Genomic DNA, 14,070 nt, shown 5'->3' with positions numbered 1-14,070 from the left:
CACAAATTGATTAGTCAATTTAATTCCTGTCTAATCCTGTGGAGTCGGTTCTTTCAGGCCCATAATACGTGAGGAAACTGGAGCTCAGGACTAACTTGCTCAGGTCCATATAGCCTGTACACTAAGGAGCTAAGATTAAAAATTCTTTGATTTAAAAACTATATGCCTGTTTCACTATGTTTCTAGTCTTCCAATTGACATAGCTTTTCATAGACAAAGGCAAGTTGATTAAAATTTTAAAAGACATATTCAGATCAAATGTTAACTATATCCACATTTACAAAGGGAGATACATACTATACAAACTCATATGAGTATATGACAGAATAGCATTCAATCAAAACCTTCACTTCGAGTCTACTAGGTAGAGACCACGGTACTGGGGACAAAAGTTGAAATTCACTTTACAGCTGTCATAGCTTCTGCATTCTTTACAAATGCGTATCTAATATTGAAAACCTCAAACTGCCTTAAGGCAGGCTCCAAGAATATCAAAGCTCCTGGAGAGCTGACTCATAATAACAAACACAGGCATTTGCGTGTGTTGAATTCACACAGCAAGAGACAGACGTGGGCATGTTCTACGGCTGGGTTTGCTTTCTCTGTGAATTCTGAAACAAAAAGTCCTCCCAAAAGGTTGTTTATACACCCGCTGGAGAAGACAAAAAATGCACATGGCTGGCAGACCCTCTCCCAAACCAGGAGAAAACCTGCCTTTAAGTCTTTCAGTAATTTGTAAATAACTTGTTTTTATTGTTATAACTAAGTTACATTTCCCCCCCTTTGGGAATGTAAAGCTGAAGACAGAGACATTATGATTCCTCTGCATGTTGAGGAAATAATTTTATATTTCTAATCACTACCATCTAGAATTATCCTTCTTCATTCATACAAGGGCAAGCATATTTTAATTGCAATTGCAGTATGTTCCAAAAATGGTAAAGGTTGATTCAAATTCATATTTTTAAATATATAAATTGCTTCCAGTAAAGTATTAAAATAGGATGAGCAAGAAGGTGACTGGGAGATAATCTATCTGTTGAAAACTAAAAATAATTTCTATTCCCAAAGAAAATAAAAAGCAGTGTACCCAGTATGTGGTCCAAGTGAATGAAATTTCCAATTTTAAATGTTTTAGAAGCAGTTTTAACACGTTCATCTTTCCTTTTTTCTGTTTCCTTAATCCATTTTTGACCAAATTATACATACTTTTCATTTAAAAGTTTAATATACCATGGCTCCCATGTTCATCAATGAAAAGCCAAACAACAGACAGACTTAAAGTACTTTTTTCCATGCTACTTAGTAGGAGGTTCACCGGACAGAAGGATTAAGAACTTGTCAAGCTTATCTTCCCAATATCTCTTACATTTGCATGATTTCCAGAAAGTATTACTTGATTAAGGTTGTAATTTTCGTAACTCATCTAGAAGGTTCTATGGACTAATCTCAACATAAATAATATTTACTCAACTGTAAATCTAATTATTATGATTAAGATTTTACAACCACATGTAACCATATTTAAAATCACAAAATTGAATATAATACAAAAATATTCATATAATATTTTCGTTTCATTGGATTTGTGATTTTATAAAACGAGAAACATTTCTCTGTTATTAACTTTATCTGGGAGTGCTTAGTCTGGAACATAATAAAGTTTGCAAATATAGTGTTTGTATATTAAAAATTAATTGAGTAACGTAGATAACAGATCTATATTAAATATACAAACCTAGCATGTAGCACAAATGATTTACCTATAAAACTATAACAACTAAGGGGAAGCAGGTGCCACAAGTTGAGTAAATCAATATTTACCTTGTGTTTTCACTGGATCTGATATCTGGCTTGGATCACTAATTCCATATGCATTAGCTGCCCTCACAAGGAACAGGTAAATTGCATTAGGTTTGAGTCCTTTAGTGGCGAATGTTTCTGTTTTCACATTCTCTGCTACAGTCTGCCAGCTGCTCCCAGATGCATGGCTAAGGAGAGAGATACAAGTTAGAACATGCGTATTTAATGGTAACTCACAAAACAGAACAACAGCTAGGAAACATCATCTGGACTCTACCTGAAGGCTTCTATAATATAAGACGTTGGAGTTGCCCCTGAGTTCAAGTTTGGTTGCCATGACAATGTCACTGTATTTCTGCTAACATCTGTAACTTCAGGTTTTGAGGGGGCACTAGGGATTAAATTAGGGTCGGTGGGTCTTGGAGGTTGAACTGGAACTCCAAATTCTGACGAAGAGGAAAAAGACAGCAAATGTTTGCAGGCATACAGATAAGCACATAAGTAACTGTAGACAACATAACCCCACACCTACTCGGGCATCAGGACATGTACTTTATCTATTTACCAGTAAGGAAACAAGTGCATTGGAAACTGTATTCTAAGGTAAAAATACTAACATCTGATTTACCTTGGACTTCAATGTAAGCAGTCCACGTCGCTTCACCACTGGGGGTCGATGCAATGCAGGTGTACCGACCAGTGTCACCCAGCTGAGAAGACAGATGGAAAACAAATATTTGGAACAATCAAGAACTCACTGGGCCGGAAAAACCATTATAGCTTTGTATAGGGCCCATGAATATGGATTAAATGAATATGGAGTGCATTAAAATTCACTCACCAGATACTACCTCTTAATTGAATATATTTTTATTGAATGTGAAGGAAAATATTTCATGGAGATGTAAAAAATATGTTATATGGTTATTCTGATTATATAATAAAATATAATATTTAATTACAATAACATTATTTTCAGTGTCAGGGTCAATACATAATTCAAAGGGTTAGTCTTTATTGCTAAATTTTATCTTTATAAAGTCACATAATAAGACTGATAAAATGTCACCAATGCCAACTCTTGCTATTTCTTATTTTATCAGTTACAACTATATGGATACCTGAAATAAACAAATATTTATGAAAAAAGGACAGACACAAAATGATTTCTTCGTATTCAATCCTTTCCTCCACTTTTTTAAAACCTTAACTTAAGGTAGTTTAATAAGTGTAAAGCCAAACCCGAGCTGGAATGAACACTCTGTCTCCCTTCTAAAGACTGAACGCCAGAATACAAACACAGGTCACACATTCAACTTGAAAATCATCAGCAGTATAATGAACCCATATACCTCTGCTTAAGGTAATAACTTTCTCTTCAAGTAATGTTTGGTAAAGCAAGATTGTCATCTTGCTCTGGCAGTTACAATAACAAAGTCACAATAGTTGTCACAAAGAAGTACAACATATTAACTTTTGTGGCACATAAAATGAACTGTTACGCTGATCTAAAATGCCAAAGAAGCCACCCATAATAGGCAATAAAGCAATTTAAATTTATATTTTTTACTGACAAGGCTATTCTTTCATATGCCTCATGAGCTTGTCTGATCTTGAGCTAAAAAGAAAAAGAAAAATTAAAACAAAACAACACAGTCCTGACAGAACAGGTATGTGATGTGATGCCCTGGGAAGATAAATCCCTAAATTGTTCCCACAAACCTATGGGCTTTCATCATTTAACATTCTGATTTGAAGTGTACACTCAGTGTGTACATTGCTTTATATTTTTTTGTTTGCATTTATAGTATTCCGTAATTGCAAAATGTTGAACCAAATATTCACAATAAAACTGTTCAAGTACATTACACGTAAAATGGTACTGGGAAATATCTTTGAAAAAATGCTCTATGGAATAAATGACTACATCACATCACACCTTAGAAGGTTTTTGTTTTGTTTCCCCTCCGACAAATCCCTATTTACTTTCCTCAGTAGGACTCAAAAACCTTTTTATCTCCTCCATATAAAACCTTAAATTACTTGCCATGGGCTAAATTATGAGTCAAATCATCTTAAATATACACAGTGGAATGTCTGAAAGAATCAAGCATCAAATTAAAAATATATTAATACTGTTATTTGGCATTCCATTAAGTCAAAAATTAGAGATATCAACACTAGTTGCTGGAGGCAAAAACAAAGTGAAACAAAATGGGAAACCTGGGGTGACATTTCAAGTTACCTTCGCATATCGGATCTGCAGCACTCCCGTCTCCAGCTGTTTAATTCTAGAATCTTGGGTGGAAACAAGGACTCCATCCTTTCTCCATAGAATCGTGGGCACTGGACTGCCTGTGGCCACACAGCTGAGCACTAAAGTACCATCCACTGCTACAGTCTGATTCACAGGCCCTTGTCGAATGACTGGGGGAGGCCGGTCTGCAATCACTGCCAGAAGAAACAACAGGAAATAGATTTCTGCAACTGGAAACAATTTTCTAATCATCGAAGCAACAGCAGTTGCTCTGGGCTTTGAAACAAACTAATTAAACAAGTAATTAAAGTAGGAGACATGCATTATTCAGAACGCATTTATATGATGCATTGATTCAGAATATTAAAATGAGATAAAATATACTCCTTTCAAACGACCAACCACTGACGGAGCTTGCTGCACTGTTTAGGTACCTACTTATCTTAAGAGTTCAAGGGACTAAATAAGGATTGCGGAAAGTGAAGTAGATGTAGTGATGGGAGGTAGAATGCTGTACTTTTTAAACTTTAAAATACGTAGAAAATAAAACATGACAGCAAGAACAAAAATCACGTACCCCAATGAAACTTATGAGATGAATTTTCATAAATGAACCAAAGCCAACTTGATATTTATTTGACAACTGTTTGCCGTCACCTGGAAACAAATACTAGCATGTTTGACAATTTGGGATTCAAAGAGGTGCTTTGGACTTTCATAATTTACAAATAAATATGATTGAGCTCTTTTTATCTTGGAATTCTTTCTATTAAAATAATACATGGGTAAAAATTTCCCAATTCAGAGTAAGTGGAAAACTGCCAAATATATTGTTGGTAGGTTAATCTAAAATTATAATGCAAGCTGATGTCCTAACTTAGGAATATCATAGTTCCATATTGAAATAATAGGAATGGGAAAACAGTTGCTAATTCTGTTATCTTAATAGTTTTAGTGTACAATGGACGACATTTTTATAATATATACATGAAATTATTCCTATTAGTACATGAAAAATCTAAAACCTAAAAACATTATCTGAAATAATAAATAAATAATTTCACAGAAAGACCAGAACAACTGTAGGGAACTAGAATAACTCCTGCATTAGAGAGATGTTCTCATCCTCTGACCTAGGCAATTTAGGTGAAACTCCATAGATGTTTCTTTAAATGAATAAAAAATTAAGTTTACAAATTTTTTTCCTTATTAAGCTTTAAAGTTCTGAATATTAGTTACAAATTGTAAAAGTCACAAATATACAAAAGACAATTCTAAGCAGCTGCCTGATGAAAGGGAACTGCCTGCCAGAGTAACAAAATTTTGGATGCAACCATTTGCAAAGCTGGATGTGTCATGTTCAAAGTCTTATGTACCAAAGATTTTTCAAAAGCTGGAGTCACACTTCAGTTTGTTTCTCACTTATCATGCGATAATTATTAGTTTTGTGCATTCCCTCTAAGAAAAACAAGAAAGCAACAGAGTGAAATCAACAACTGTGAATTTTTACTCCACCCCTGCAATTCTCTTCCATCCTTGGTTACTAGCATGAAATTTGTTAATACCAGGGAGGACAGGGATGCATTAGAAGGCTGACGTTTGAAACTTGGCAGGAGTGTTTCAGATACTCCATGGATGAAAAACATAAGCCAATAATTCCTTTGCTTATAATTATTTGATGTTTTCTACATTATCTGTTGAAAGTGACTAAAATAAAACCAGAGGCCCCTCCATAAGTATGAAAAAAGAATGAAAGTGTTTTATTGCATTTGGGTTTTTGTAGGACTCTGTCACCTATGTTACCTTGATTATAAGTATAAATTAATATTTATTTCCAGACATTAATTAAAATAGCAACATAAGGCTTCTTATAACTGATTAGAATTAAGTCTAATAAATATAACAAGACTACTAAATCTATTAGGAATAATCCATATCTGTGGATTTATTCCATTTTCTATACCTTTATAATTCTTTGATACTTGCATCATGTTTAGAATCATCCATACTTCCCCATCCACCCCAAACCATTTTAAAAGATTTTTATTAAAATATAGCTAACATACATTATTATATTAGTTTCAGATGTACACCATAGTTATTCAACATTTATATTCCTAAAGAAGTGATCACCATAAGTCCAGCAACCATCTGACACTGTACCAGCTATCACAGTATTATAGACTATATTCCCTCTGCTTTACTTTATATCCTCATGACTATTTTGTAACTACCAATTTGTAGTTCTTAATCCCCTCACCTTTTTCAGCCTATTCCCAACCCCCTCCCATCTGTCATCCATCAAAACGTTTTCTGTACCTACGAGTTTGTTTCTGTTTTGTTTATTTTGTTCTTTAGATTCCACATATAAGTGAAATCATACTGCATCTGTCTTTATCCGTCTGACATACTCCACTCAGCACAATACCCTCCAGGTTCATCCATGCCGCTGCAGATGGCAAGAACCCATTCTCTTTCACAGCAGAGCAATATTCCATTGTACATATGTACCACCTCCACTTTACCCATTCTTCCATCATTGGATGCCAAGGCTGCCTCCACATCTTGGCCGTTGTAAACAATGCTGCAATGAACATAGGGACGCACACATCCCCTTGAAGTAGACTTTTTGGGTTTCTTCAGAAAATACCCAGACATAGAATTACTGGTTCCTTCTTTGTCTCTTGCTATGGCCTTTGTTTTAAAGTCTATTTTGTCTGGTATAAGTACTGCTACTCCAGCTCTTTTTGTCTTTTTTTTTCATTTCATGTTCATGAAATATCTTTGTCCATCTCTTTACTTTGTATGTTGGGTTTCTTTCTATGTGCAGTGGGTGTCATGTATGTAGCATATATAAGGGTTTGTTTTTGTTTGTTTGTTTTTATCCATTCAGCCCTCTTACGTCTTTTGATTGGAGCACTGAATTCATTTGCGTTAAAAGTAATTGTTGATAGATATGTAGCTATTGTCATTTTATTACCATTTCCCTAAAAATAAGATCTAGCCAGACCATCAGCTCTAATGTGTTTTTTTGGAGCAAAAATTAATATGACCCAGTCTTATTTTAATATAATATAATATAATATAATATAATATAATATAATATAATACCGGGTCTTATATTAATTTTTGCTCCAAAAGACGCATTAGAGCTGATGGTCTGGTTAGGGAAACACGGTACTTATTATATAATTTTGATCTTTTTTTTTCTTTTTTTCTTCTATATTAAAGCGGTTCCTCTAACATTCCTTATAATACTGTTTGGTGGTGGTTAACTCCTTTAGATTTTTCTTGTCTGGGAAGCTCTTTATCTGTCTTTTGATTTTAAAGGATAGCCTTGCTAGGAAGAGTACCTTTGGTTGTAGGTCCTTGCTTTTCACCATGGTGAATATTTTGTGTCATTCCCTTCTGGCCTGCAACGTTTCTGTTAAAAAATCAGCTGATAGTCTTAGAGGAGCTCCCCTTATAAGTTACTGGTTGCTTTTCTCAGCTGCTTTTAGGATTCTCTCTTTGTCTTTAACCTTTGCCATTTTAATCATAATGTATCTACTATGTGCTTGTTTGGGTTCAACTTGTTTGGGACTCTGTGCTTCCTGCATTTGTATGTGTATTTCTTTCTCCAGGTTAGGAAAGTTTTCAGTCATTATTTCTTCAAATAGGTTTTCAATGCCTTGCTTTCTCTCTTCTCCTTCTGATACCCTATAATGTGAACGTTGTTATGCTTGATGTTGTCCCAGAGGCTCATTAAACTATCCTCATATTTTTTGTATTCTTTTTTCCTTTTGTTGTTCTGATTGAGTGTTTTAAGCTACCTTGTCTTCTAAATCACTGATTTAATCCTCTGATTCATCTAGTCTGCTGGTGATTCCTTCTAGTGCATTCTTCATTTCAGTTATTGTGTTCTTCACATCTGACTGGATCATTTTTATGGGGTCTATGTCCTTTTTTATGCTTGTTATCTCCTTGTTGAAATTCTAAGTTCCTTGAGCATCCTTATAACCATTGTTTTGAACTCTGTATTTGGTAGGTTGCTTGCCTCCATTTCATGTAATTCTTTTTCTGGAGTTTTCTCCTGTTCATTTGGGACATTATTTTTTGTTCCTCATTTTGGCTGCCTCTCTGTTTGTTTCCATTATTAGGTAGATCTGCTATGTCTCCCAGTCTTGGCCAGGAGGTCTTATGTAGTAGGTATCCCGTGGGACCCAGTGGCATGGTCTCCCTGGTCACCTGCTCTAGGAGTGTTCCTTGTGTGGGTGGTGTGTGCCCTCCTGGTGTAGTTGATTGCTTTTGGCATGTCAGTGAATGGCTGTGGGGTTTGGCCATGTCCACAGCTTACACGCTGCTGTGCATGGGGCTTACCCCACTGAGTGGAATTCACCCCAGTGAGCTCTGGTACCCACTGAGACTGCCCTTTGTGTGTGCTGTTTGGGGGCTAATTGAGCAGTGCTCTGCTGTAGTCTTCAGCCAGCCTCCCAGCATGATGGTTCTGGGGCTTCTGGGAGGGGCTCCAGTGCAGTCCCAAGTCACTTGCTGCCTGTGAATGGCCCAGGTCTCACCCACTGCCTGTGACCATACAGGGCCTACCTAGTAGGAGTACAAAGCAATCCACAGTTATCCGCTGTCTGTGCTAAATCTGGAGGAACGTGGAAGAGGCCATGCTGTCAACCAAGCATGTCTGCCATCAGTACTGGGCCTGGGGTAGCTCTACAAAAAGCCAGGACACCCCAATGTCTGCTGCCTCCTGTTGGCTCCCTTAAGGTTCAGCTACTGATAAAGACTCACGTGGTATGCAAGTTGGGTGAGGCAGGATCTCAGAGAATCAAGAGTGGGAAGAGTTGAGGCAAGCAGGTTAATGAAGATTGTTGTTTGGTGCCAGTGCTGATCCTGGAGCTATTCAGCAGAAGTCTCAGAGCACGTCAAGTCCAATTGTCACCTGCCTGGGGCCCATGGACTCCAATCGTTTTCCAAGAAAGTGTGCAGTATGGATGGGGCTGGCTGCTCCCTGAGAAAGTGCCTCCAGCATTGGGGGAGTTGGGTATGGTGGAGTCCCAGTGGAGCTCACCAGACCAATTAATATTCAGATTTGGCCAGGAGCGAGGGGGGAGGGCTCAACATAGGAAAGATAGTGCCTGACTGCCGGCTGCATGGAAGAAGGGCCCCACACAGGGAAAATGGCAACTGTCCTCTAGCCCTCACTTGGAAGTCATACACCTCAGTCTGCCTCCCTTTTGCCTCCAATACCCTCTGTGTCACCGTCCTTACTGCCAGAAGCCAAGACAAATGACTACAAGTTAGTGAGTCAGTGTTTGGGCTGCTTAAGAGAATGTCTGGGTTTCCTGCAGCTTTCTGTCCCACCCAGATGGTTGGAATCACCAATGTTTTTCACAGCCAGATGTTGCGGTATCTCCTGTTTTCAGCACTAGTACTCTGGGCTGGGGAGGCCGGTGTGGGGCTGGGGTCTCTTACTCCTCCAGGGGGAACCTCCATGGCCGAGGTATTCCTCCTGATTCTCAACCATCACACAGAGGTTTGGGGTCAGTTTGTTTTGCGTCTTCTCCTCTCCTACCAGTCTCAACATGGCTTCTTCTTTAAATCCTTCATTATAAAACTTCTGTTCAGCTAGACTTCAGATGCTTTTCCAGGTTGATTGTTCCATAAATCAGTTGTAATTTTAATGTGTTCATGGAAGAAGGCAGGCACAGTGTTTATCCACTTCACCATCTTGGATCCCTCTCATTCCCCAAAATGTTGAATGGTGCTATTTCTCTGTTATTTATTTCTTCCTGGTTTACACCGGGTAGTTTACAAAAATAAAGTATGAAAAGAGGAGTAGGGTTAATTATCAGCTTCACCATCTGTCATGTGTCTCTGGGCAAGTTCCTTAAATTCTCTAAGCCTCAATTTTTGTTTTTTGTTTTAAATCTGTAAAATATAATAATAATAATACTTCAGGATAATAGCAGTTGTTTTAACCAGCTCAGGGGGTTGTTATGAAGATTTAAATAGAATAACAGTTATGAAAGTGCTTTTCTAATTGCAAAAAGCTAGATATATATATGAATTGTGAAAATTTTCTGTAAAAAGTAATATACAAATCAAAGCTAAATGAGTTCATTAAAGCAATTTCATGTTTTTAGATAGAAAAAGTGAAACATTTTGGTGTTGTCATAGATTAGAAATACTGATGAAATGTTTAAATTTACACAAACTAAAGAGTGTAGTACACATATGACTCAAACTTATCTTTACGATTTGTGTGACAAACCACAAATTAAGGTTCTGATATTTTACACTGAGATTATTAGAATGAATTATCCGGCAAGACAATAGAGAATTATAAGAAACAGAAACACATTTTTAAAAAGTGAGTAAGTGCATAGACGTTGGAATCAGAAAGATGTAGCTCTGAACAATGAAAATATTCCATCTCTATGCTATCTGATACAGAAACTGATAGTGCAAATGGCTACTGAGCACCTGAGTGTGGCTAGTGTGACTGAGGACCTGAGTGTGTAATTTTAAATTTTAATCAATTTAAGTAGCCTCATGTGGCAAGTGACTACCAGGTTGGAACGTGCCAATTTTTGTTTTAAATCTCAGTTCTGGTACTTACTGTCTGTATAATGTGGGCATGCCTTTTCAATGTCTTTGGTCTCCATTTCCTCATTTGTAAAATGAGATGCTATCACATTTGATTGTTGATACGTGAAAAGTTCTTAGCATAGTTCCCGGCACAAAGACAGCATTGAATAACTGTAAGTTTATTATCAGTACAGTGGTAATAGTGGTGGTAGCAGTCCTGGTATAAGCAGTCTGACAGGTGGTAAGACCCTGTTAGAGCAGAGTTTATAAAACTTTGCCTATCTTTTACCCACATTCAGTGAAAATTTAAAAACCCTAAAAGATGAGGGCATATCATCAGAAGTAGTATTTTGTCACCTCAAAAATAATTATGAAGACTATGTTAATACATATAAATATTTTTAAAAGGTTATTTTAAGTGAAAAAGAATACAAAATGACATACACACATTGACTGGTGTAAAGTATGAAGAATTCACAGTTATACATTAACAAACATTAGTTATAGTATATCACAATTGCTATCAGTTTGCAAACATATCTCACAAATCCCTGAATTAGGCTGTAACATATTATCCCATTTTAGGAATCAGGGAACTGAAAGTTCAAGTGCTTTGTCCAAATCAAACAGTTGGTAATTGGCAAATCTCTCTTTTTAGAATAAAAGTTAACACTCTTTCCACTGTATATCAATAAGTTTTGAGATGTGAAGCAAGTGGTTTTAAATTATATACATCACTTTATAACCGCTACGTTTTGTTCCCTTCTAGTAATAAAGAGAAGAAACATTTTCAGTTAAACAGGTGATACGAATTTCTATGTTCCTGAGTCAAACGCTATTTGGAGAAGCAACATTTCAAAGACAGCAGAACTCCACCATATTCTGTGCCTCATGCTTTATTCTGCCTTTGGCTTTGTTCAGTTTGCAAACAGTAAAGACATAAGGTCAAAAAGCTAAAGTCAAAATAGTATCCAGAAAACACTCTGTCTGCTAGCTGTCCTCTTGACTTCACTTGGTCAAGTATAAATACTGACATTGTTAGCTTTCGAGATAATGATAGTTTACCTATAGAGAATGAGGCTAGAGTAGTAAGTTGTTTGTACAATATCAATCAACTCTAAAATAAAGAAAATAAAACTAAACTAAAAACACAGTATAACCACGGCAAACACAAAACCACCTTAAATCTCTCCAGATAGTGTAAGATGGAACAGGACATTTAGTGTTAGGAGTGAATTGGCTAATAGGGATAAATCTGAAATCACCAAATTTAGGGTTTTTGTCTTTGTTTCAGTTGAGCAAAAGTTGCTATCCTTGATCTATTCTCACTAATACACCAATTCATGATAATGCCATGTCAGATGGCACATATAAAGTTTTGCTTTCAATAATTAATTATGAGATTAATAAGAGATACTTGAAAATATTTTACCATCGTTTTCTTAGGCCTTTTTTCACGTATACCTGTATATACAAGTTGCTTGTATATATACAAGTTGCTTTATAAAATTGTCATTATAAATGTACATTCAACTCTACATTCTACTTTTTCTACATATTGATTTTATTGATCATTGTTAAATTCATTACATGATCTTCACAACCATAATTTATTAGCTGTAATGAATGTAAGAAATTGTAAAAACTTTTCCGGTCACTCTAACTTATTTGAGCCAGTACATATATAATACACATCATACAGAGAGGTCAGAGTTCAGACTTTTGAATGGGACAATTCTAATTTTGAATTCTGCCTTAATCAATAGCTAGGCATTTAGTTCTTTCTTCTTTGTTTGTAACACTCATGAAAAAAGAAAAAAAAAAACAATTTTTGGAGCACCTACAGTGTGTCAGGCTTTGAAGGTCACTGTGTATATATTTAACTTGATTAGACAGACATGAGCCCTGCTCACATGGAACTTATTACCTAATGAAGATTACAGGAAAATAAACAAAGAAGATAGGAAAGTATAGGATGCAACCTACACATATCCATATCCATATCCATATATACATATACAAGAGTGGGAACATAGTTCCCACATTTAAAGAGTTAAGAAATATTTCTTGAAGGAACTGACATTTCAAGTCAGTGGAAACCGCATGTGCAGAGGTATTAAGGTGAAGGGAAAGCATAGCAAACAATAAAATTAGGACATGCGAGCAACACAGTCTTCAGAGATGAGCCTGCAGAGGTTAATCATGAATTGTAATGCACATTAAGGAATATAAATTTTATTCTGAGAGCAGTGGGAAACAAAATAACAAAATTAATGTATTAAAAAAATCACTCTGTAGTTTTTTTTAATTGTAAAAGGGTATCTATAAAATGCTAGGTAACATTATACTTACTGATAAAATAATAAATGCTTTTCCCTTGAAGATAGGATCAAGAAAAATATTTCCACTATTACCAATTCTACTAATTATATTGGAGATCACAGACAATGCTCAAGTAAAAGAAATAAAGGTATAAATACTGAAAAGAAGAAGTAAAATTGGTTTATTTGTAGTTGACACACTTTGTTTGCAGACATTTCAAAATAATCTACATACAAACTCTTAGAAATAAAGAGTTGGATTTAGCAAAATTGCTGGATACAGGGTTAATATAAAAAGTCAATATACATCTTATTTTAAACAATACCATAATGAAATATTATATATATATATATATATATATATATATATATATGCAGTCATATGAAAAAATCATAAAATATCATAGGTATAAATCTGCTAAGATGTGTGCAAGACCTCTACCCTGAAAACTATAAAACATTGTTGAGATTTAAAGATAGATCTAGATCTATATTTATACAGGTATATATATCTATATCTATATGTATATAGATATAGATATAGATAGATATAGACATAAATATCTATATCTATCTATCTTTGAAATTGTTCAATAATTTGGGTGGAATGAAAATTCAAAACAGATTTTTTTTGTTTACTGATAATGTGTGTGTATGTGCATAAAAATTAACAAGTTGATTTTTAAAGCTTATAACAAAATGCAGAGGACCTCTAGCAGTCAATCCAAAATAAGAAAAATAAAGTTGGAGGCTTACAGTACCAGTTTGTAAGACTTACCAGTAAGCTACATTAAGACCATCTATATAAGTACTGATATAAAAGGTTAAGGAAACAGAATGGTGGAACAGAAGTGGACCCACACATTTCTGTTAATTTGAATTATGATTAAGATGCCACTGCAATTCAGTGCTGAACAGATTGTCTTTGCAATAAATGATTTTGGAACAATTAGTATCCATATAGGAGGGAAACATAATTTTGGCCCTTATTTCCCACCATTTACAAAAACTGATTTAAGATGGATTAAAATCGTAAATCTCAAAGGTACAGACAATAAAGTTTCTAGAAAAAGAGTTAGGAGAACATCTTCATGAACTCAAGGTAGG

General features: G+C 35.4%; 1 protein-coding gene across 11 annotated transcripts in view; it reads right to left on the bottom strand.

Moving 5' to 3' along the window:
- ROBO1 (roundabout guidance receptor 1) overlaps positions 1–14,070 on the bottom strand; it is a 1,112,802-nt gene that overhangs the window by 69,268 nt on the left and 1,029,464 nt on the right. For all 11 annotated transcript variants that reach the window (XM_019750008.2, XM_074333367.1, XM_074333370.1 and 8 more), the window contains 4 exons: positions 4,049–4,254; positions 2,432–2,513; positions 2,081–2,249; positions 1,825–1,991 (listed from right to left, as the gene is read on the bottom strand). In XM_019750008.2, coding sequence (XP_019605567.1) covers positions 1,825–1,991; positions 2,081–2,249; positions 2,432–2,513; positions 4,049–4,254 — 624 coding nt within the window. The remainder of the gene's footprint in view (positions 1–1,824; positions 1,992–2,080; positions 2,250–2,431; positions 2,514–4,048; positions 4,255–14,070) is intronic.

Source organism: Rhinolophus sinicus, linkage group LG01, assembly GCF_036562045.2.
Source record: "Rhinolophus sinicus isolate RSC01 linkage group LG01, ASM3656204v1, whole genome shotgun sequence".
NCBI lineage: Eukaryota > Metazoa > Chordata > Mammalia > Chiroptera > Rhinolophidae > Rhinolophus > Rhinolophus sinicus.
The sequence above is the reverse complement of the archived record's forward strand: the minus strand, read 5'-3'. Positions and strand labels throughout refer to the sequence as shown.